This window comes from Grammomys surdaster, unplaced genomic scaffold (assembly GCF_004785775.1).
Source record: "Grammomys surdaster isolate TR1022 unplaced genomic scaffold, NIH_TR_1.0 125600, whole genome shotgun sequence".
Classification (NCBI taxonomy): Eukaryota; Metazoa; Chordata; class Mammalia; order Rodentia; family Muridae; genus Grammomys; species Grammomys surdaster.
The window spans coordinates 94,177-117,613 of record NW_021620443.1 but is presented as its reverse complement, the minus strand read 5'-3'; the positions used below and the strand labels follow the sequence as shown (position 1 = coordinate 117,613).

Sequence of the window (23,437 nt, the reverse complement as noted above, 5' to 3'; positions counted from 1 at the left end):
CATAAAGGAAGGAAGGATTTGTTTGGCCTCATAGGTTCAGAAGAAGGGAGTTCACCATGGCAGGGAAGGAAGGGCACTGGAAGCAGCTCGATTTGTGGCCTGACCAGGAAGGAGGAAGGGGGGAATACTGGGCTCAACTACCTTTCTCCTTTTTTTTCTCTGTGTTTAGTCCAGGATGCTAGCCCGTGGATTGGTGCCACCCATATTCAGGATAGATCATCCCTCAACTAAACCTCTCTGGAAACACCTCATAAACATACCCACTACAGCCCTGTGCCTCATCAATACCCTGAGGGTTTTTTAGTCCAGTCAGGTTGATAATTTAAACACCACAGGGCACCCAAACACAGCACTTTTGTAACATTTTACCCTTGGTCCCCAGGGGCTTGTGGTCACCTCTTAATGCAAAATGCATTCATTCTAACTTTGAAAGACTTCATACTCTTATCTCAACAGTGTTAGAAGTCCAGCGTCTTTTCCAAGGCCTGAGACAAATCTTAGGGCATAACAAGGAAAGATACCACTAAAACAAAACTGAAACTAGCCAGACAAACAATCTGCACCTCCATATCCTGCATCTGGGTCATCTAGCCCCTCTGTCTCCCGTTTGGCTACCAGCAGTGCATGTGGCTTTTTCTTGGCTAGCTTTGCTTGGTGCCTGCTGCATCCCTTAGCAACTGCTGCACATTTCTGGCCTCTCTACTACCCTGTTCTGTGGCTTCACAGGAAGCTGTGTTTTTATAAGCCATATGCTTCCAGCATGCACTGAAATAAATGCATCCAAGTCCTCCCATAACTACTGTTGATGCAGAAAGAAATTCAGTAGAGAGCTTTGGTTGGCTGGATCTCAACTGATTTAAATGAAGATCTCTTTCTATTTAAAACCATTTTGGAAATTATATAATTTGGCAGCAGACCTAGTATTTAAATGGGATCCCCTCTGAACTTCGTACTTATTACTGCTGTTGTTTCTGTCCTTGACGTTAAAAGAGATGTGCACCTTGATGTTTTTCGGGTCTAATCTGATCTGATAGAGAAATCAGATGTGTGAGCTACAAGCTATGAACTGGGGTTCCTCTGAGAGCAGGTAGCGTTTCTCTCCATCTTTGAGAAGAACGTTGTGTAAACTCCACCCTCTTGGATATTATGTGCAATTATGTGTACAACTTATAAGCATCTTCCTCTTCCCAAATAATTTTCATCTAATGTGGTAATTCATAAGTGAGAAGACATGTATTATTCCTATGTGCCTGAATATGGTAGAATGTGTCATTCGTGCCTCCATGGATCAGGTTCATGGGTTTCCTATTACTCTGAACTCATGAGGTAAGATTAGAAGAACTCTGTCAAGAGGAGAGAGGGGTTTGGGTCAAGTATCTTGTCATTACTCCTTCTGTAATTGAGGGGCATATCCGTCAGTAGAGGGGCTGGATATGATTTTTCTGCTGCAAGAACACTTGTGCATTTTCTACCTGAGAAGGGTGCAGTTGCTGAAGTAGGTGATATTGTGTGTATTGTGTTCTTTCCTACCTAGTATTTCCCAGGTTGACGTCATCAGACTTGTACCATTTGTTCTTTATTATTGGATATTTTGTTTACGTTTCAGATGTGATCCCCTTTCCCCATTTCCTCTCCACCCAGGAACACCCTATCCCATCCCCCCTCTTCCTGCTTCTGTGAGGATGTGCCCCATACACCCTCCCACTCTCACCTCCCCACCCACGAATTCCCCCATACTGGGGCATCCAGCCTTCACTGGACTAAGAACCTCCTCTCCCACCTATTCCTGACAATGCTATCCTTCCCTATATATACAGCTGGAGCCATGAGCTCCCAGGCTGGTGGTTTAGACCCTGGGAGCTCTGATTGGTTGGTATTGTTGCTCTCCCCATGGGCCCACAAACCCTTTCAGCTCCTTCAGTCTTCTCTCTCACTCCTCCATTGGGAATCCCATAATCAGTTCAATGGTTAGCTGTGAGCATCCGCCTCTGTATATCTCAGGCTCTGACAGACCTCTAAGGAGACAGCTATATCAGGCTCCTATCAGCATGCACTTCCTGGCATTCACATCAGCATCTACCTTTGGTGACTGCATATGGAATGGATACTCAGGTGGAACAGTCTCCAGACGACCCCTCCTTCAGTTTCTGTTCCACAATTTGGGTCCATATTTGCTCCCATGAATATTTTGTTACTCCTTCTAAGAAGGACCAAAGCACCCACAGTTTGGTCTTCCTTCTTCATGAGCTTCATGTTGTCTGTGAGTTGCATCTTGGGTATTTTGAGCTTTAGGACTAATATCCAGTTATCAGTGAGTGCCTACCATGTGTGTTCTTTTGTGACTAGATTACCTCACTTAGGATGATATTTTCTACTTCCATCCATTTGCCTAAGAATTTCATGAATTCATTGTTTTTAATAGCTGAGTAATAATCCATTGTGTAAATGTACCACATTTTCTGTATCCATTCCTCTGTTGAAGGACATCTGGATTCTTCTCAGCTTCTGGCTATTATAAATAAGGCTGCTATGAACATAGTTGAGCATATGTCCTTGTTATATGTTGGAGCATCTTTTGGGTATATGCCCAGTAAAAATGGCCATCTTGCCAAAAGTAATCTACAGATTCAATACAATCCCCATCAAAATTCCAACTCAATTCTTCATAGAGTTAGAGAGAGAAATTTGCAAATTCATTTGGAATAACAAAAAACCAAGAATAGCAAGAACTATTCTCAACAATAAAAGAACTTCTGGAGGAATCACCATCCCTGACCTCAAGCTTGTACTACAGAGCAATAGTGATAAAAACTGCATGGTATTGGTACAGAAACAGGCAGGAAGATCAATGGAATAGAATTGAAGACCCAGAAATGAACCCACACACCTATGGATATTTGATCTTTGACAAAGGAGCTAAAACCATCCAGTGGAAAAAGGACAGCATTTTCAACAAATGGTGCTGGTTCAACTGGAGGACAACATGTAGAAGAATGCAAATCGATCCATTCTTATTTCCTTGTACAAACCTCAAGTCCAAGTGGATAAGGGACCTCCACAGAAAACCAGATACACTGAAACTAATAGAAGAGAAGGTGAGGAAGACCCTCAAATACCTGGGCACAGGGGGAAAGTTCCTGAACAGAACACCAATGGCTTATGCTCTAAGATCAAGACTTGACAAATGGGACCTCATAAAATTACAAAGCTTCTGTAAGGCAAAGGACACTATCAATAGGACAAATTGGCGACTAACAGATTGGGGAAAGATCTTTACGAATCCTACATCTGATAGAGGGCTAATATCCAATATATACAAAGAACTCAAGAAATTAGACTCCAGAAAACCAAATAACCCTATTAAAAATGGGGTACAGAGCGAAACAAACAATTCTCAACTGAGGAAACTCCAATGGCTGAGAAGCACCTAAAGAAATGTTCAGCATCCTTAGTCATCAGGGAAATGCAAATCAAAGCAACCCTGAGATTCCACCTCACACCAGTCAGAATGGCTAAGATCAAAAACCCAGGTGATAGCAGATGCTGTCGAGGATGTGGATAAAGAGGAACACTCCTTCATTGTTGGTGGGATTGTAAGCTGGTACAACCACTCTGGAAATCAGTCTGGCGGGCAGTTCCTAAATTGGACATAGCATTACCTGAGGACCCAGCTGAACCATTTGTTTTAATAACAAATGCTGTATTTTGGAGTAGTTCTAATATGTATCTTGATCTATACAACAGACATGTCTTGACATGTATCTGCAATTACAATTACATGTATTTACCATCTCTCTGCATTGCTTGCTTCTCCCCCCTCCTCCCTCTCCACTGGTCCTGTGTCCATAGATTTTTGCCTTTCTTAGAATGTCGTCGTATAATGGAATTGCTACTCAAGAACTAGCTAGGGAACAGCAAGGTAGACTGTTCAGGGCGTCCTACAACAGAGTTCTACAGTCAAGAAGACAGAGTTCAGGTCCCCATGTGAGGATAAGTGGGAGTTTACAGCCAGAGGAGAGGAGGAATATGGTGTGGAGAATCCCGAAGGAGCCCACCTAATAGAATTCTTGCTGAAAGAGGGCATGTGACCAGCCATCACATGCAGCATGGTGGGAGTCTAGGGACCTGGCCAGGTGTCAGGGGTGGATGATTCTTGCTAACACTGGGTGATCCAGAGATTGACACAAAAGCTATAGAGAACAGGGTTCCAGGGACTTTAGTAAAGTTTGCTCAAAGGAGACCCCATGTCCAAATCCACATGCCCAGCCTTTCTGGCTTCGCTGCCTGCCTTCACTTCTAGGAAGCATCTGCATTTCCTCCTCCTCTTTCCCTAGCACTCAGTATTCCACTGTCAGGTAGACAGTTGGTTTGTCAGTTCACCTACTGTAGGATATCTTTGTTTATTTCCCAGTTTGGGCAATTATGAATAAAGTAGTAAATATCTAAGGATTGCTTTGTTTTCCAGAATAATTTTATATTTATTGGAAAATTGTACAGTTATTTGTGCAGAAAATTAGCCCTTAGCTAATTTCTCCAGTGGTGACATATTATATTGAACTGTCAAAACTAATTAACATGGGCACATTGCTGTTGTCTAGACTTTGTTTACATTTCAACAGTGTTTTCACAAATTTTCTTTGTATATTTTACCATCCGTCTCAGGATACCACGTTGCATTAGTAACACATTAATTGAATTTGAGTTTATAGGAGTTGTTTGGGTGTGTTATATTTACTAAATATCTTTAAAATCCTCAGCATATGCTGAGAATAGGAGTGCAAAGCTATCAGCTTATACGGGGCCAGTGTCACTTGTCAAATGAGCTCTTTAATTATGAGGTTGTTATTTTGCGTGTTCCCTCCCCCTCCAAGTTTGCATCTAGCTTCAATAAAATGTACAGTGTGTTCGAGCACTGAGAGGGGCTGCAGGCTTTGATTACAAGATGTTGTTTCTCAGCAGCACTCAAGCCTATGCGTAGGTCATTTTAAGGGCAAGTGTTTCAAGGGGCTGGAAGGAGATCGGTGGCGGTGTGGTCATAGGAGCTGTCGTTGACAGTTTTTCAAATCTGTCAGAGGAGAGATGTTCAGGTAGCTAATGAGCATCTTTAAATGTTTTGCTGGCAGAAGGACTCCATGAAAGATGACAGAAGAAGTCATTGTCATAGCCAAGTGGGACTACACTGCCCAGCAGGACCAGGAGCTTGACATCAGGAAGAACGAGCGGTTGTGGCTGCTGGACGACTCCAAGACGTGGTGGCGGGTGAGGAATGCGGCCAACAGGACAGGCTACGTGCCTTCCAACTACGTGGAGCGTAAGAACAGCCTGAAGAAGGGCTCCCTGGTGAAGAATCTCAAGGACACACTAGGTGAGTGTCCATACCCCACCTGGAACAGCAGGTCACCCCACAGGAACAGCCAGGGATTAGCACTGCTGCTTCAGCCTGTGTGTGTGTGTGTGTGTGTGTGTGTGTGTGTGTGTGTGTGTGTGTGATAGGACTTTGTGTGGTGTGTGTATGTAAGTGGGGGGGGGGTGTATAGTGTGCTTGTGTGTGTGGAGTAGGTGTGTATGTATGTGGTGGGGTGTATTTGGTGAAGCGTGTGCGTGTGTGCGTGTGTGTGTGTGTGTGTGTGTGTGTGTGTACCAGATTTTAATGTTGATAGCCTCCCACTCGGGTTTTATATTATGATCCAAGATAAAGACACTCCTTATCATTTTCTGGATAAGTTATACAGTTTGGGATATTGAGTAAGTCAACTTTTCTGCATGCAATGGACCCCTCCCTACACAGTTGCCTGTCTCCTTGTATCCAGACTGTAGAGGTCCCTGACTTAGAATCATGACAAGTTCAGGAACTTTTCCTGTCAGTGTACCAGCCTTTTATCTTACAAACTCCCATGCACTGGCTTCTGTGCACACAGAAGGAGGAGGTGATAGGATATTTGATTCCACAGTTTTAGGCGGTTAGTTAATGTGTAGTTTATGAGTAGCAACAGGACATCAGAAGCCTCTCAAATGGACACCTCCATAAGCCCTGTTTGGTTATCTCATTCTTCACAGCTGTGCCTCTTTTCTTCCTCTGGTATATTAGTTCATTTCCTGTCACTGTAACAAACTGCCTGAGGTTAGGTTACTGTTTAAAGAATAAGGCTTAATTTGCCTTACACTTGTGGTCCAAAGTCATGTGGCTGTATATGTATTGCCTTCTTGGCAAATTTTCATTGTGGTATAAGTACCATATGGCAAGAGACTCAGGGAGATAGAGAATTGTATGTGTGTGTTTTCTGATGCTGTTCCCTCTGTAAACACCAGTATTTATGTAACTTCTATCACCCAAAGGCCCCACCTCTAAGCACTATGATAGGAAAGAGTTTCTTCTTTCTTACAACCTCTGTGGGACATTAAATTCAACACAATGTAAGAAGATACATTCAACCACATTAATCTGTAGCACCTGGTCAGACAGGAGATCGCTACCACAGTGATGGGCAGCCATACCTGAGTGTGCATTGTGCTCACCAGCCATGGTTACTGCTTCAGATTATCTAAGAATATAACTGGGAGGGCTCTGTGGAAGAACAACTAAACTGAGCTGACAGTTTACCATTGTTGCCTCCTCAGGTAAGTTTAAAGTTGTTTATAGGCCACACGGCCAGCTTGCCACTTGAGGTTTGCCGTGGAAGTAAGCCAGTATCATCACCTGGGCTAAGTGTATGTGGGCTTTTTTTGTGTGTTACTGGAAGAGGATTAGTTTTATTGGAGGGGGCAGGGTTTGGGAAATATGGGAAAATTGAAGACAAAATCACACTAAATGTGGTGGTTGTTGAAGGATATCCATCTTCTTCCTTATAGAGTCCATAAAGGTCAGTGCTCACTCTTCAGTGGGTGAACCCTTCAGTCACTGGGAGGTATTTTGTGCTGCGGTTGGATTTTTCTCAGGATGTCTGTGGCTAATGTAGACTCTGAGACTGCTGGAAAAATTCCATTTGTTATTAGCATTCTAAGTCCTTTTCCACTGAACTCTCTCCCCTGTGTATTCTTTTTCTTTACTTGAGACAGTCACTGGAAAGAAATGCTTCTGTCCTATTCTTAGGACTCTTGGTTAAGTATGGTAAATTAAGAAGCGTGTTGAATGGGTTGGTGCTGTAGTGTTGTTCTGAGAGTATTTGACTGATTTTCTAACCTCCTCTTAACACACCCTCTGTAGTAATGTTGCGCATTGTTGACATATTTTGCCTTTAAAAAAAAAATCTTCAGAGTTCTATAAACCGCAAAATGCACAGGACTTGGAGGTAGAATAAACAAGCCCCCAAAGTCATGAAGAGTTCCTCCAGTGGCTGCCTGTTCACTTTCTTAGAAGTAAAATAAGGCCTCAGGTTGGAGCTCCAGGCCTTATCTTTGCCCAGTGTATTCAGATTTCCCAAGTGGGATCACTTCCTCTTGTTTCACAACCCTAAGTTACAAAGCACACCAGCCCATCTTCGCCCTGATGCTGGGCCTGCTTCCCTGTCTCTGACAGACTGCCATCCAGCCCTGCCTGGAGTGCTTAGACTGCTAGAAAAGGCCAAGTCCATTTTTGGAGAATACAGATTGTTAGAAAGTGCTTCCTTAAATAGAATCGAAATTTTACATTTCTCAAACTTCCTCCCCTTGGCTCTGACTCTGCCCTCCAGGGCTATGCCAAGCAGAACTAATCTCTTCAGTGAGTGACAGCTCTTCTGTGAACTTCTGTCTCAATTTCAACACATAGTTCTTTGGAAACATTTGCATTAAGCATGAAAGATTGCAAAAATACAGATAAACTATGTTTTAGTTATCCATATTTATTAATAGGAGTTGATTTTCATATCCAAAGGGCCTTTGGGATTCAGGGAGACGTAGCCTGATTAATTTTTTTCTACACTTTATGTGCACATGCACATACAAAATGGGGGGGGGGGGGTGTGCCACAACGTGTATGAGTGGGCCAGAAGACAACCCGTGGGCATCTGTTCCTTCTTTCTACCATGTAAGACCCAGAGATTGAACTCATTAGGTCTTCAGATGTGATGACAAGCGCCCTTCTCCATTAATCTACTTCACTGGTCTGGTTTTCATGTTTAGTGCTTTGTTGTTGCTGTCTGTTCCTTTGTTTTCATTACTTGTCATAATCACCTTTGCTATTGGACAAAGAAGCCTTCTTATCTGAGTACAGGCTTCCTGTTGAGACAGGACCTAGAAGGGGAGGCATCTTTACCATGATCTCTGTGTGCAGTAGCTTCTTTCTCTACAGCCTGTCTTCCCCCAGTTTGTAGGCTGCAGAAAGTTGAGAGTACTTTCTATAAATCCTCCCGTCTCCCAGGTATCTCTTTTAATACAAACCCCAGAGACTAAACATAACCTTTTTGGGCTTTTCTGTGCCTGTCCTTGGTCTGAATAATGACCGGGAGATTTTTTTTTCTTTTTTTTAAACAATGGTTTGGCCTTATCTTAGGCTAACTCCCCACCTATCTTTTAACGTATATTAACCTGTTTATTCTATTCGATTGCCTTCTCAGTTTCATACTTCTAACTTCCTCTGCGGCTTGGTGAGGAGTCATCCTGTGCCTGACTCTCGCCCAGAGTTCCCTTCTCAGTCAGTGACCTACCTTCTAGTTTGCTTTTTGCTATAAGCCATAGGCTTTTTAGTTTAGCCAATCAGAAAGTGACTTAGGCAGGGGAGGAAGAACAGAGACACATCTTGACACAGTACATAGAAGCACTATCCCTACAACTGTTTATGGCTTCCTGTTTAGTTACAGACTCTACTGTGTCCTTAGAGTTAGAGTTGGAAAGCATCTCTGCTGTGTGGAGGTATCAAAACAATATTGACCCACACGGTCTACCCCCTCTTGTAACTGAGTGGTGCCATTCAGGTGGAATTTATACTACTGTGGGAATCAACCCAAATCAGAGGGCCATGGTAGGACTTCTATAGTTCATGCCTAGCTTGAAGTAAGTTTCACAGGAGTCACCCACAGAGCCACAGTGCTATGAACTAGAGATTGAATCTGTGAGGGGAGAAGACTGTGGCGCTGTGTGCCTTGCCTCTTCTGAACTCCGTTGGAAACCTACGTCTTGTCACACACAGTGTTTTCTTAGAGCTGCTTGTAGACAACAGTGTATTTGACAAAGCATACTCTTTGAAAGTATTAACATTCTTTTCTTTTAATAATTTGTCATTGAGTAAAACAATCTTATTTTACATTTTCTTTCTTGAGGGCAAAACATTTATCTATTGGATCTCTGTTCTGATCCTGATCGTGAACAGTCCAGAAAATGTTCCCATGCAGAATAAGGATTGTCAAGAGTGGCGTAGCTCTGAGCTCAGCAGTGAGCCAGCCCAGGCTACTTCTGGCCTTGACATTACAACTTGAACTTGACCTGTAGAACTGTATAGGCTAGATATTAGCTTTATGCTAAACCTTTTGAGATGGAGACACTTCTCTCTGGGAAATAATTTTCAAAGATTTCTCTCTAAGTGCCTCAAACACAATTTTTGTTACCATTCTGATTCTAGTTAGAACCCACCACAGCTCCAAGGGAGTTGAACCTTGCCTGAGTGACTATGAACAGTAGACAAATTGAGCAGAAAGAGTATTGTGGCTTCTGAAAGGATGTGAGGAAAACGGGTGGGGGTGGGGTGGGGTGGGTGAAGAAAAGCAGAGGTCAAGAGACAGATGTACCCTGATCCAGACCAGGGTGGTACATGTTTTCTTTGCTTTTACCAAGTTCCCTCCTGGAAGGCCTCGGGTCCTAGGATGTTTCACTGTCAAGGGATCCAACCTGCTATGGAAGCCCTCTGGCAGGCAAGGACAAGAGCCGTATGCATAGCAAAGTAAGTTTTACAGTGAGTTCTTAGGGAATATTAACGATACAATGCCTCTCTTGGCGAGAGAAATTGTATTACACTTGTAAGTGACTTTCATACCTCTGTAAGGTTTGATTTTAAATTTTCAGGGAACTAGTAAGTGAATTTCTCCTTTATGTAAAAAATTGAATGCCTTGTATGACATTTGAAATTCTTATAACTAACCCCACCAAGACTGAAAGGACTTGCCTTGTAAGCTGGTCTGGTCTTTGCTTTATCGTGTATCCCAAATGACCTTGATTTCTCAGCAGCCCAGCATCCTCCTTCCTCAGCTTTCTAAGTGCTGGGATTATGGGCATGAGCTACCACATGTGGCATCTCATGGTTTTAGCATTATGATCACACAATCTCTCAGGGAGTCATATACAGACTTCATGTGTTTGGAGAAAAGTAAACTAGTTTGTGTACCTGATTCTGATACCTCTCTTTGTCGTGGAATGGTCCCCTGTAAGAATTATGGGCCAGATCACAGAGCCAGGCAATTTCTTTCTTGTTAGTGCCATCAGATTTTGTGTGTCTTCAAGCATACCTGTTTCCCACAAAGGATACTTACAAGTCCCTCAGTCATTCTGAGTTTTGTCTTCAGTCAGTCTCTCAGTGAACTGGTAATAAGTAGTGGTGGGCAGGAGCCAGGTGTCTGTCACAGAGTGCCAGGGCCACTACGAGCTGCCTGCAGCACTTACTGATGAATGAACATGGAACAGCTTGCAGGTCTCACTGCACTCTACCCTTGCCAGATCAGCTTACTCCACATACATTTATTCCTGTCAACAGTAAAGATGCCAGAATTCTGCCTAGAAAGGATTTGGAAGCTTCATAAAGCAGGAGGGGGGCTCTTGAGCCAGTGGGCGTGCTAATGTATGCTTTTTTGACATAACATGGAAAGACATAGGTTGTTCAGTTAAGCAAAACGTGTGTAGTCAGTTGGCAACATCTGTTATGTAGAAGCAGGTAACACCGCTCCTGCCCTGAGAATGGCCCTGTGACCTCCCTAAGAATACCAGATAGGAGACCCTCAGTATACTTCGGCTCTGTCGTGTTTTGCCTACATAGAGTTGACCATCTGGATTGATTGGCAAGCCTCTCTGTGCAGTAGATTGGAAACTGTCTCCAAGTCAGCATTTATGGAATGTTGGAGAACGATTTAAAAACAACAAATTTCTCATTCTACACATGGAAAACTAGGGCCTGATTATCACAAACTGAGTGACGTCCCAGGTTAGATGATAATAATGAATAACTCTAAATTTCCCCAGTTTGATGGATGCCCTTGTTTGTAGCTCTAGGGTGGTAGAATGTGATCTCAGCAGCTTTGTCTGCAGTGGGTCCTGGAAACACGGTTCCTATCACTTGCTATACATTAAAAGAGACCTCCTTGGGCCTAAAGGCATCTCAAGGTCAAGGAGATGCTGTGACATAAACCCTTAGCTCTGTAGGAACATTTGTAATAGTGTAGCGACTTCAGTTTAGAAGTACCCTTTGAGAGAGCAGACAATAATATCATGAGTATGTACTGTGACTGAATTTAAGACATGGGAAAACTGCAGGTGCCAGTGCGTTCTTCTGATTCCTCATTACAATGATGCCCTGCTTGATTTGGAATTTCTCTCAACATGACCCATGGATGACTTTCCAAGCCCTGAGCTCAGTAGTGAGACTGGAGAAGAAAGTGCTTCTTTCCAGACCATGGGGCTCAATAAGGAACACAGAAGCAACAGTCATTGATAACTCAGGGATTCTAAACCCAAAGGAACAGTGGAATGACCAAGAGAAATGGAGAAATGGGAAAAACCAACCAAACAAACAAACAACCGAAATCTGGAGAGGAAAAGACCAGTATGAGTTGAGTAGAGAGCAGGGTGTTTGGTGGGAATGACAGGTGGGACTCTTGCCTAACTGCTAAGTATGGGGAGCTCACAGTTTATATTTTTGTTGCCGCTAGAATAAAGTACCTCAGACTGGTTGCTTTGTAAGGAAAAGAAAATGTGGGCCTGGTTCACCACACCTGTAATCCTGGTACTTGGCAGTTGGTGGCAGGAAGATCAGAAGTTCGAGGCTGGCCTTGGGAACATACCGAGTTTGAGGCTAGCCTGAGCTACATGAGGTGCTGTTTCAAAGGAGAGAGAGGGAAATGGCCTACTGGGTGAGAATACCTGAGTTTGGATCCCCAGAGTCTATGTAAAATGTCACGTGTGTTTCTCTGTGTGTATGTATCCCTAGCACTGGTGGGGTGGGGTGGGGTGGGGTGGGGTGGGGCTTGCCGGCCACTAACCCAGCTCCAAGTTAAGTGAGAGACCCCGTCTGAAGAGAACAAGACAGAAAATGGTCAAGCAAGATGTCCAATGTCCTCCTCTGGCGAGCAAGATACCAGATGCCCTCCTCTGGCCTCCACGTGTACACTAGTGCTTGTACCCAGAATCTGCCATTATACATAGTTCTGGAGGCTGTGTCATGGGACATGGTTGCTTTGTTTCTATGAATTTCAGGCTCTAGGGTCATTTAACTCATTTTTAGTTGGTGACTTCAGCAGAGACTTGATATTTCAGAGGTGGTGTGTAAGCCCCTCATGCCAGTCTCCATGATCTTCTCTTTTTGATGACTGGCCTTTCACATCCATTACTCTTGAGTGTACATTTTTTGTTCTCTCTGGACATGGCTCTGTCCTGCTGATCCCGATCTCCTGAGCTTTGTGAAAATGTGTGAGCACTTACGGGGCAGCTGCTCCCCCATCTTTGATTGCAGGAGACGGAATAGTTAATACCAATAGACAAATGCCAGGGAGGGGTAACAAAACACCACATTCTGTTAGTTAAAAGCTGTCACTGCTTCATTCCCTGGCAGAAAGGGGCTCAAGAACTGGACCTGGTACACAGGTGTGGACTTCTTCTACAGCTGGTCATTGTGCAGTCCCCTTAAAGGCCAACAGAAAGCTCATACAGCAGAAAACCCAAGGCCCCCAGCTGACTTTACGTGGGTTTCCAGAGAATGGTCAGCAAGGTCTTCACTCATTTAATCTTTGCCTCACCCATAAGAGAGCAGTGAGTATCTCATTTTACAGAAAAATATTGAGTCTTGGAAGTTGCAGTTGTACCAAAGAACACACAGTAACTCATGAGGCTGAAATTCAAGCCCAATGAAGCCCGACCTCACTCTCCGCCATTCTTCAGCCTCTTGGGGAGCCCCGGGGGAGTGAGCTGCCCAGTTGATTCCTGTGGACTCTTCAGACTGGTGACTTGCTTGCTCCCTGGCTGCACCCACAACACTGTGTTGATTTGCTCCCCTTAACAGTAGCCTTCACATGTTAGCAGACAGCTGCTTCAGCAGATATCGGCTCTGGCCCAAAGTATTCATTTATTGATAACTGCACAGTTCTGTAATGTCAAGAGGTGAAGTAAGAGGCCTTTATTCAAATGATTCATAAGCTGTGTACTGGAGGAGCACTCCTAAGTTGATCTGTATTCTGGCATTGTGGGTCTTGTATTGGTGGACATGCGTACTATTCCAGGCATCCTTTGTCTTCGCAGTCCTCAGCATTGAGGCTAGCTTCTGTGAACAGGTAAGCCGCAGAATTGTAATCCCTTCTGAGTTACTGTGTTTGTGATATTGCCATTGTTCAGGGCTTGTTAATGCAGCTATTTCTAAGAGAGGTAGTCTCACAGCAGACCTGATATTCTGTCTCTTACAATATTCTGACCGTCTTCTGTGCTGTTCCCTGAGCCACAGATTCAGGAGCTGTCCCGCCTTTACATTGTGTCTGTCATTTCTGTGATGGTCCCCAGTACAGAGCAGTTAGACCTGAATACACACACACACACACACACACACACACACACACACACATTCACTAAAACTGGGCTCAGCAAGTTGTATTTATGTATTTGTCCATGATGTGTGTGTGTGTGTGTGTGTGTGTGTGTGTGTGTGTGTAACAAAGAAAAAGAGGCTATCAATTTGAAATGTTGAGAGCATATAAGGGGTTAAGACAGGAAAGGGAAAAAGAGAAGTGATATAATTATATTTTAACAAAAATGTAAAAGAAAAATAACCCCTGAAATGGCTATATTTCATAAAACTATTAGTTGTCTCCAGTTTTTACAACAGGCATACCTTTAAGAAAATTGGAATATGCAGAAAAACTTGGAAGAAGAAGGTACATCCCCTGGTGTCTCTTGGCTCTGAAAGAACCTGTTAGTATTTATAGTTAATCTCTTGGTGTTTGTATACATTTCAGTTAAGTTGCTTAGATGGCTCCTTGCTGTTCTCACTGGCATTAATACAGAGTGCGTGGACTCTCTGCACGGTGCCTGACACTGGCCAGGCATTTCAGTTTTCTGACAGTCCCTGTACTTCTTGGTTCTTTTGAAATGCTTGAAGTTTTTATCATGTTAAGGGAGACATTGATTTGTGGCAGTGCGATTCTTAGTCCTGGGCTTTTCTCTACTGACTGTTCTTTAGGAATGAAAACAACGCTGCTAGCTATCCTGCTGTAACACATGCTTCCTAGCTAAGTCACTCTGTGGAACTACTTCATTAAAGATAAGAATAAAGCCCAGCACACCCCTGGAAAATTTGTATTGTAACATTAAAAAAAAAAGCAAGATCTCCATTCTGTTTCAGATGTCCAAACTTCCCTCAAAGTCTGTCATGACTTCACTCGCTCTGTGATGTAGTATCTACCATTGTACCTGTGTGAGTTATCGCAAAGCATTGTTATTTAGACTCCATTACAACTTTGTCTCACCAGATTGTTCACAGTAGGAACAGGCTGTCAACAGGGATTGCTGCTGGAATACTATGGAAACTTCTATAGTGTTGTGCTGCCAGACACTCAGAATAAACTCATATTTGTTTTTGTATCTCATGCGTTTCTAAGTATTTAGAACCAAAAATGTAAAATAACTTATAACAGATTAGTGGGAGGATAATTAGAAAATAGAGACAGATTGTTGTCGTTGTTTTTTTAGTTACTCATAGGACAGAAAATCTAGGAGAGACCATGAGATGTAGGAAGGGTGTACCTAAGAAACCCTGGAGAGGCAGGTGTGAGGTAACCTCGGAGAGCATGAAACCTGTGTTACTCTGCCCACTGGGCTGCCATATCCCCTTGTGTCTTTATGAAGGGTAGAAGGATGGGTTCGTTATTCTGAGACCCTGTCTCTGTTTATAGGTTCCACACTAAAGAGTCTACCAAACAGGAGCAAATTGAAAATAATCAGGAATATTATTGTGTTCATATGAGTCTATATAGGTCTCTGTTCTTGTCCTTTTTCCATACAATACAGTATATCATCTCATAGCATGTGCGTTATAGTGGATAGTTCTTGACTTCACTGTATGGGAGGTTGTGTTTAGATTCTGTTCTATGTAAATATTATATAAGGGATGGGGACAGACATGGTGACCATGGCAGATCCTGGGACTTGGCCCTGGGGATCCTAAGACTGACACTCTTTCTGGATAACGGACACATTGATTACTTCTTACATCTCACCATGTGGGAACTTTCCAAAGAACTCCCTCTCTGAGCTAAAGAATTAATTCAAACCATAGAATAGAGGGACATGAACTAAAAATGCCTAGGAATGAGTAAATCCATCTTACCATGTTTCTGATTGTGTCCCCATATGGTGTGCGTTTTTGTTAGCTGCTATCCACGTGTCTGAAATGGTTCTTTTCTCTACTGATGTTTTATCTCGGTGGCTGAGGCGGCTTAGGGCGTTGCTAACTGCTACCATGCAGCTATATTGACTGCTGAATTCCACATACTGCCCTGAGTTCCTACTGGTTCTTGCTTTCCTCTGGCCCTGGGCTTGTGCTCACTGTTGGTTCTATAGAGAGGGTAAGTGGGCATCCAAAGGCTCCTGCTTAATATACAGAGAGGCACAGTCTACTTAATGGCTAAGGCGATGTACAAGTGATGATAGGCACTATTCTACCTGTCAGCCAAGGTGCTCACATGTGTCACCTTTTGCCTAGAGCAGCGGTTCTCAACCTGTGGGCTGTGACCCCTTGGGGGCAGGAAATCAACCTTTTCACAGGGTTTACCTAAGACCATCCTGCATGTCATGTATTTACATTATGACTCATAACAGTAGCAAAGAAGATAATTTTATGGTGGGGGTTTCCATAACATGAGGGTCTAAAGGATCACAGCATTAAGAAGGTTGAGAACCACTGGCCTAGAGGTCTGTCACTCCAGGCTGCTGTTGCTCCTCTGCTGTTTCAGAATTCGCAGGTTCTCCAAATGCACTCTGGTGGTGGTGGTGGTGGTGGTGGAGGAGGAGGAGGAAGAGGAGGAGGAGAAGGAGGTAGTTCCCAGCTTCGGAATTCACTTTGTAGGGCAGTTTTTACAAATTTTGAGGCCATACCAACTGTATTTCTTCCAGGACTCTGGCATGAGTAATGGCTGTTTGCAGGAAATTTGCTCAGGTTTTGCCTTTTTGTTTTCTTTGGTATGAAAATGAAAGCTTAGACAAAGCCAGGAGAAAAGTCCCTGTGTCCCAGCTGTGCACAGTTGACTGTAGACCATCAGAGGATGAGGGCTTAGAGGCAGGAGCCCAAGGCTCTGGAAGACTGGGCATCGATCACTGCTATGTGCCTCACCCAGAATAGCAAGTCGTCTGTCCAGCTACCCTTGCGTTGGAAATGGTGCCTTTATCCTCCCAACACTAAAACCTTTTGTTCTGTAGGCTGAGCAACCTCTCTGATTATTCCTGAACACTGATATTTAAGTCACTTCTGACCCTGAGGGCAGAAGGAAGGTGACATCTGCCCCTGAGTGTGGTTGTAGGGGACACATCCATGCAGCTCAGTTGAGAAAGTCTTGCCTCTGTCTTTTTCCAGTTGATTCACCTCTGAGTCTAACTCTAGCATTAACTGGTCAAAACTCTTGTTTCCAGCAAGCCCCTAGGCAACTGCCACTTGGGTTCTTGCTGTGTGCCAGTCACTTACTACACCCAGGGCTTTACCCATCTACTTTACCCACCTGACTCTGCCCTCCTCACCATCAGTATCTGTTGTAGATGATGACAGGGAGAACCAAAGAGGTTCTATAGAATTTCCAAGGCCAAACTAGGCAGCAGGAGAGTTGAATCCCAAGTGTGATTGGGACAGTCCTGTAGGAATGGCATTTGCCTGTGCCTTCCCCATGACCATTTACTTATTTTAATTTATAATGTTCAATTTTTGTCAACCAAGTACAGTCTTAGAAAGCTAAGGTGTGTGTTTAACTTTTGCTGGTGGTTTGGCACTTCCACCATGGAAGAATGTCACGTGCAATCTGTGACACATTTTTATGCATATTTTAAATACTCAAAATATTCATGCTCTTGGATTGTGTACATATGTTGAGAGATACTGAATATGTATTTTCACCAAGAATTGTAATGAGAAATTAAGGTATTTTCATTGGCATCTGTGTTACTGTTTGACTTTTGCATTTGTTTTTTTTAATCTCTCTAAATCATTTTTTTCCCCAAGCTTAAAAGTTTAGTTACATTACTTACCAGCCTGCTAAGAAAAGAACATAACTTTCATATGTGCTGGGAGTGGACATTCAAGTTCAGAACCCTGTGCATAAGGAACCATATGATTGTAGGGAGGACCATTTGCGCTAACACATCTATCCCTAAACTGGCTCTTGGTGCAGCTGCCCAATGGAAGAGGGACTGCCTGGGCATGGAGAAGACAAGTACTGGCAGCCCTCACCCAGCTCACAAATATACCCCTTCTCAACCTTAGCAAGCAGCTCTGAGCTTGGGAGTTTTACATGCCATTCGGTAGAGTACTTTATAAGGCACACACTCCTAGAAAGAAATCCCCATTAGTTCCAGAGTCAGGAATGAAGAGGGAGGGGCTGAGTCAGGAATTAGTGCAACCCCTGTTGGCGGCACCTTCCCACCCTCACAGGCACACAGGAAGATTTTGAGCTTTCTCAAAAGGTAAGAAGGAAAAGAGCTGTAGGGCAAGGCTCTTAGCAGTCCCCAGCACTGATTTGGAAGGGCTGACAGCGTATGCAACAGTTATGATGAGATAGAACGTGGAGTCCATTAATTGAGCGTATGTGGTTTTGATGGATAAGTGACCCTAACAACCTGCAGGGACGAAGTACATACATGATGGCTTCCTCACAGGGTACTCCATTGCTGTGTTCTAATTCTCTTGACAAATCTAGGAATTCAGCAGATTTGGGGGTAAGCTCCCCCCTTCTGTAAAGAAAAAAGACCACGTTGTACTTATTCCTTGGACATGGTTATTGCCCATGTTCTTGCACAGGCCACACATGTAGAATTCGGAGGATCAACTCAGCATTGGAGAAGACATTGATTTTCATTTTTCAAAGCTGGAGTTAATGTGGAGGAAAAGTTCCTGCCTAAGTTTCCTGCCTCACTCTCAGTCTCCTTGGGTTTATACATTCTAGCTGTCAGAGGGAACATCCTCTCCTCTCAATGGAGCATAAATGATAGTGACTGGGATCTTGGGGTGAAATGGGATGCTTGATATCCATGAAGGCGCAGGGAAAGTGTTGTCTTTAGTGCCTTGCCTCTGTCCGGTGCCAGGTAGAGAGGATTTCCCAACAGCGCGACACTGAGATGGCAGTGCCCAGTCGTCAAGCCTTTTGCTTTGCCCCATATTGTTTTGCTAGCCTTTGAGGAGAAGTCTGCCTCTCCCTTGCCTACTCTCCCTCTCTGTAGTTTCTTATGGCCTCTGGGGCCTCCTGCTCATGCATCCCTCCCTCCTTCGATTTGTGTTCCCTGCTCCTGCTTTCTGTGCTGAACCCAGACTTTAACATTTTGGAGCATCTCAAAGCCCGTCTGCTCATGACTCCAGATAGCCTATAGTTCCTGCCAAGGACACTCCTGGTCCTTATCTTCGTGGACTCCTCCTCTATTTCCTGCAGGCTTAGAAGCTACGTGCTCACAGAGACCTTCCCTTTTATGGTACTTGTCACCATGGTGACATCTAGTATTAAAAGCTTCTTATAATTTTTGGTTGATTTTAATAACGGGTCCTAACTCTAATGAAGGAAATGCCCACACATTAATAGCCTCTGGTCTAACAGTATAAACAACATTTTAACATAAATAAAAATTTTGGTTGAATTCAATTTAGGTTACAGATTTAATTAGTGGCAAAAGTTGTTGTTGGCATCTGTCCCTTGAGCCTTCAGGAATGACTCTTCTGCACTGGTGTGCAATGTCCTTTGTGCCAAAGAGACATTCTTCCTACTTGGCTTCAGGCTGAGCCCTGAAGACCAAATAAGCAGAAATTTCTCATGAAAAGACAGAAGAAAGGTGCTGTTTATAGAAATTTACCTCATAGTCATGGCTGACCCTAGCTCAGTGCTTTGGGGGTTATTGAGAGCAGCTATAGTCTGGTAGAATGTCCCTGAAATCTCCTGCAGCCTAAGAGCCACCTGTTGTACAGAAGATCATGCGGGGTGAACAGATGTTGGAAGACATGACTCTGCCCCCGTGTCACTCAAGCCCACACTGGTGGAATAGTGAGTAGGTACTTATCAGGATATTACACTGGACAATACCTTGCCTTCTACCCACTTTTGGTAGTTATGCTATGGCTGAAGTGGTCTGGCTTTCATTAAAAATAAAAAACAAACAAACAAAAAAAACCACTAGCCTTTCAGATCCCACTTCCGCTACCCTGTAAACATCTGAAAATCATTACTGGCTTAGTCAGGTATCTGTAGGACCAAAGCAACTGACCGCAATTGTGCCTGGGTCCATTTTGATTTAAACTTGACTTGGTCTAAAATTGGATTGTGTTCAATTCTATGTCCTATTCCCTAAGTCAAGATTGGAGTTTCTTTGACACTTTCTGAGACATTGGCCACAGTACAGTACAGTTTGACTACTCTCCACCAAATCAGATAGCTTGCAGAAAACAGGCTGCTTGGTGAGGAAAGCCTGCTGGCTATAGATATTATCTGTCATAGATTGTTCCTAAGAACGCTGGGCAGTGAAACCTAAGACCTTGTATGCCCAGAAAACAATGTACACCACCTCAGTGGTTTGTGGAGCCCATGAGCATGGTTTATGGACCATCCATCTGTTTGCTACCTCCTGTCTCTCCCACACCCAGACTCAAGAGGCCCCAACTCTTACATGTTTTTTTTCCCCACTTGCTTGTCCACAGACAGCATTTTTGACAAATAGGCACCAGTGGTTTAGTACTTTAAAGAAGGTGGGGGTAGGGAGTGAAAATAGGGGAAGGCTGTTTTATTTTCTCGGGACTCTCAATTGATATGACAAAAATCAGCTGAAACTTCAGTTTAAAAAGAGAAAAATACTAAAGTCAGCTTATAAGAATGTATGTAGGATTCTGGGGGTGTGGTTCATGCTATGTGGTTCTGTCTCTTTGGGAATTATTTTGTTCACCTTCACCCTTTATTAAGTGCCAAATGCTACTGGCATCAGCTGCCTATGACCTTCCCTCATGGTCCCTGTAGAGCTTGGATACCACATGTAGTCCCTCTGGCTCAGCAGTGCAGGTAGAATGAGCCCTAATAACCCAGGTGGAAAAGCCTTGAATATGAAAGGGTTTAAGAAGTGTTGACCAGGTTAAAACTTGGAGGAGTGTTATCTTACACGGTCAACCTGTCCAAATATCCTTACAGTTATTGTCATAGTTGTAAGTCATAATTTAAATGCCTGTGTTTGTTGATGGTCTTAAGACAACCCCCATAAAAAGGGTTGTTCAACCCCAAAGGGGACGTGACCCACAGGTTGAGAGTCACTGCTGTAGAGGAGCAGAGCTTACTGACTTTCTTCCCAGGAGTGGCATCATCCCCAGTGAGCTGGGCCCACTCATTAGTAATCAAGAAAATGCCCTGCAGGCTTGTCCACAGGATATTGTTCTCACTTGAGGTTCTCCCTAAATTGTATTGAGTTGACAAAACACTAGCCAGAACACATAGCAGATTTAGGGTGTCTTTTCACTTATTCTGTTAAATTATTTTAAACTTTATTCTGAAGTAACTGAGTTGATTTTTACCAGCATTACCACAAAACTAGATGCAAATCAAGTCAGCACACAGTGACGTGAAATCACTCAAAAGCCAAATGTTAAATGCTTCCTCTCACTGAGAGTTATCTGTGATCACTGTCTGCTTTCCTTAGTCAGATCTCATAGCCTTCAATAATAAGGACCTTTCATGATTTTTAGCTGACCTTAATATTAACTCTAGTGGCTGAAATTCCTACACATGAATACCCTCTAATCCAACAGCTTAAAGTAAGGAATATTTTTTGGTTAGATATCACTTATGTTACAGATATGATTAGTGGCAAAATTAAGTGATTTGCCCCAGAGTTGCCAAAATTCAAGGACACTCCATCTGAATGAGTTAGCTGGAATATATTTCAGAACTATCAAATTTGTTTGACGTTTTCTCTTAATTCGCAGGGCTCCAGCTGGAAGATGACAGTTAGAGCATGTCTCAGAGGTGTTTGTTATAACAGCCCTTCATCTTTGGGGAGGAGGGGTGCATAAAAGATTTTGACTTTAAAATGATGAACATTAATAATGTATGACATGTTCAAACTTTTATTAGAACTCAGTCTTTATTTAATTTTCTTCAGGAAAGTTAAAACATGCCTATTATCATCCATAAAAATGTAGCTCAGGACCAGAGAGCTAACACCTGGTGCCAAAAAAAATCGTTGTGAAAATGGAAATCCACCTCAGCTGTTAGCTATTACAACCAGTGCCATCTATCTGTTCACAGAACAAAAAAAAATGCCATCCCACGGAGTGTATGTTACTACAGTACAACTTGTGGCCAGTCTTTTCTCAAGTCTCTACAGACATGGCTTCGCTAGCAGCTTGGTCACCTTCTGTCGCCGGCAAACCTTACTCACCTCAGGCAGCTTTGTGCTTGGGGAGGGTCGCTGCCTGGTGTGGGACAACTCAGCTGCTCCAGTCAGGTCCTCTGAGGCTCTGAAACCTGTGTCAACTGCTTCCTGTCGGTTGCTCTTCTGCTGAGGGCTCTGTGGAGAGGAAACTGTAGCTGCTCGCATGCTGCGGGGAAGAAATACCAGACACATTGCCTCCAGTCTCTTTGGCAGAACACAACAGGACTCAGAGCTTACTGCTTACAACAGGAGCTGGCCATGATGCTATATCCTGAGCCTTTGTGGTCTGTCTCCTTGTATTGAAACCTCACCCCATCTACCCCTTGGTCTTGGGAGGTATAAAGCCTTTGAGAGGTCTCAAAACGAAGGGTTAGAGAAACCTGTTCCCCCTTCCTACCTGGTGGAGACATAGGCATGGGAAACAGGAGGTGGGACTTGACCTAGTCTGTGATTTTAAGCTTCAAGCTTCCAGAACTTCAAGAGATTAATTTATGTTTGTGGTTGATATTGTGTAGTATTGGGTTACTCTTCTGGTGGATCTCTAAGGTTTCTTAATTGTAAATGCATAGCTTTATTTTTCTATTGGAAGAAGTAAACACAGGGCCTTGGAAATGGTATATAAATGTTTACTACCCTAAGCCCAATACCGTAATCTTATGGTAATAGATTTCAGAAGATTGAAACTTTTCTTTGAATACAGATCTTTGAATACAGTGTAGGTGTTAAAAATCTTGTTCCTGGGACCTAGAAAACAGCATCTTGCAAGTGTTTTGTTTAGGGTTTTTTCACTAGAATTTTCTGTTTCTTCTTTGTTCTGTTTTTTGTTTTTGTTTGCTTTTTGTTGTTTTTTATGCCAAAGTGTTGCAGTTTAAACATAATTGAACAATCTATAGATAAAGCCATTACTTTGCACTGTGTGACACTTTACCTGCCCCAATGCACAGCTTGCTAGCAGTTGGAAAGTTTCTAATGGGCTAATTCTAGATATTCTCATTCATATGACTTATGCAAAGCAAGCTCCAGCCGCATGGACAACTGAAAAGCTCATGCCCCAGGTCAGTTCTGTAAGGGATGATTTTATGGTTAACATGAGATTTGGAACGAGGACTGTGTTGCTGAACTCTCATGCAGATTGGCACAGATACTCCAGTGTGCACTGTGTCTGGACTGGTACAAGATGGCACATACTAGGCATGTTTGTTCTGGGTGGGACAACAGGAAGGATCCCATTGGGTGCTTACATCAGGAGTTGGTTGTTGGGACCCTAGTTATGAGGATAAGGATAATGGAGACACCATTGGAAAGTACTTGTCCTATCTGTGGTGTAGATGGAGTGAGTAGTCCCGCTAGTTAATAGGATTTCTGGTCTGCCATGTTTATTTGAACTTGCTGTTTATGTCTAGTAAATATGGCTTGGGTCCTTGAGAAATGGATGTGAAGACCTGCCTCTTAAGAAAATATTTGATAAAATATGTCAAATTCTAGGAGAAAAGTCATACAGGTTTTCCATTACAGTCTTCAAAGTCTTATTTTTTTATTGGATATTTTCTTTATTTACATTTCAAATGTTTTCCTCTTTCCAGGTCTCCCCTTTGGAAATCCTCCATCCTATCCCCTCTCCCCCTGCCTCTATGAGGGTGGTCACCCACCCACCCACCCACTCTCATCTTCCTTCCCTGAC

At 43.3% G+C, this 23,437-nt stretch overlaps 1 protein-coding gene across 4 annotated transcripts in view; it reads left to right on the top strand.

The window, feature by feature from the left end:
• The window catches only part of Nck2 (NCK adaptor protein 2), a 122,274-nt gene that overhangs the window by 81,284 nt on the left and 17,553 nt on the right, over window positions 1-23,437 (top strand). For 3 of the 4 annotated variants that reach the window (XM_028786826.1, XM_028786825.1, XM_028786827.1), the window contains exon 3: window positions 5,124-5,365. In XM_028786826.1, the coding sequence (XP_028642659.1) occupies window positions 5,140-5,365 (226 nt within the window). In that variant the 5' untranslated portion in view covers window positions 5,124-5,139. The remainder of the gene's footprint in view (window positions 1-5,123; window positions 5,366-23,437) is intronic. The other variant, XM_028786829.1, reaches the window with a different exon arrangement.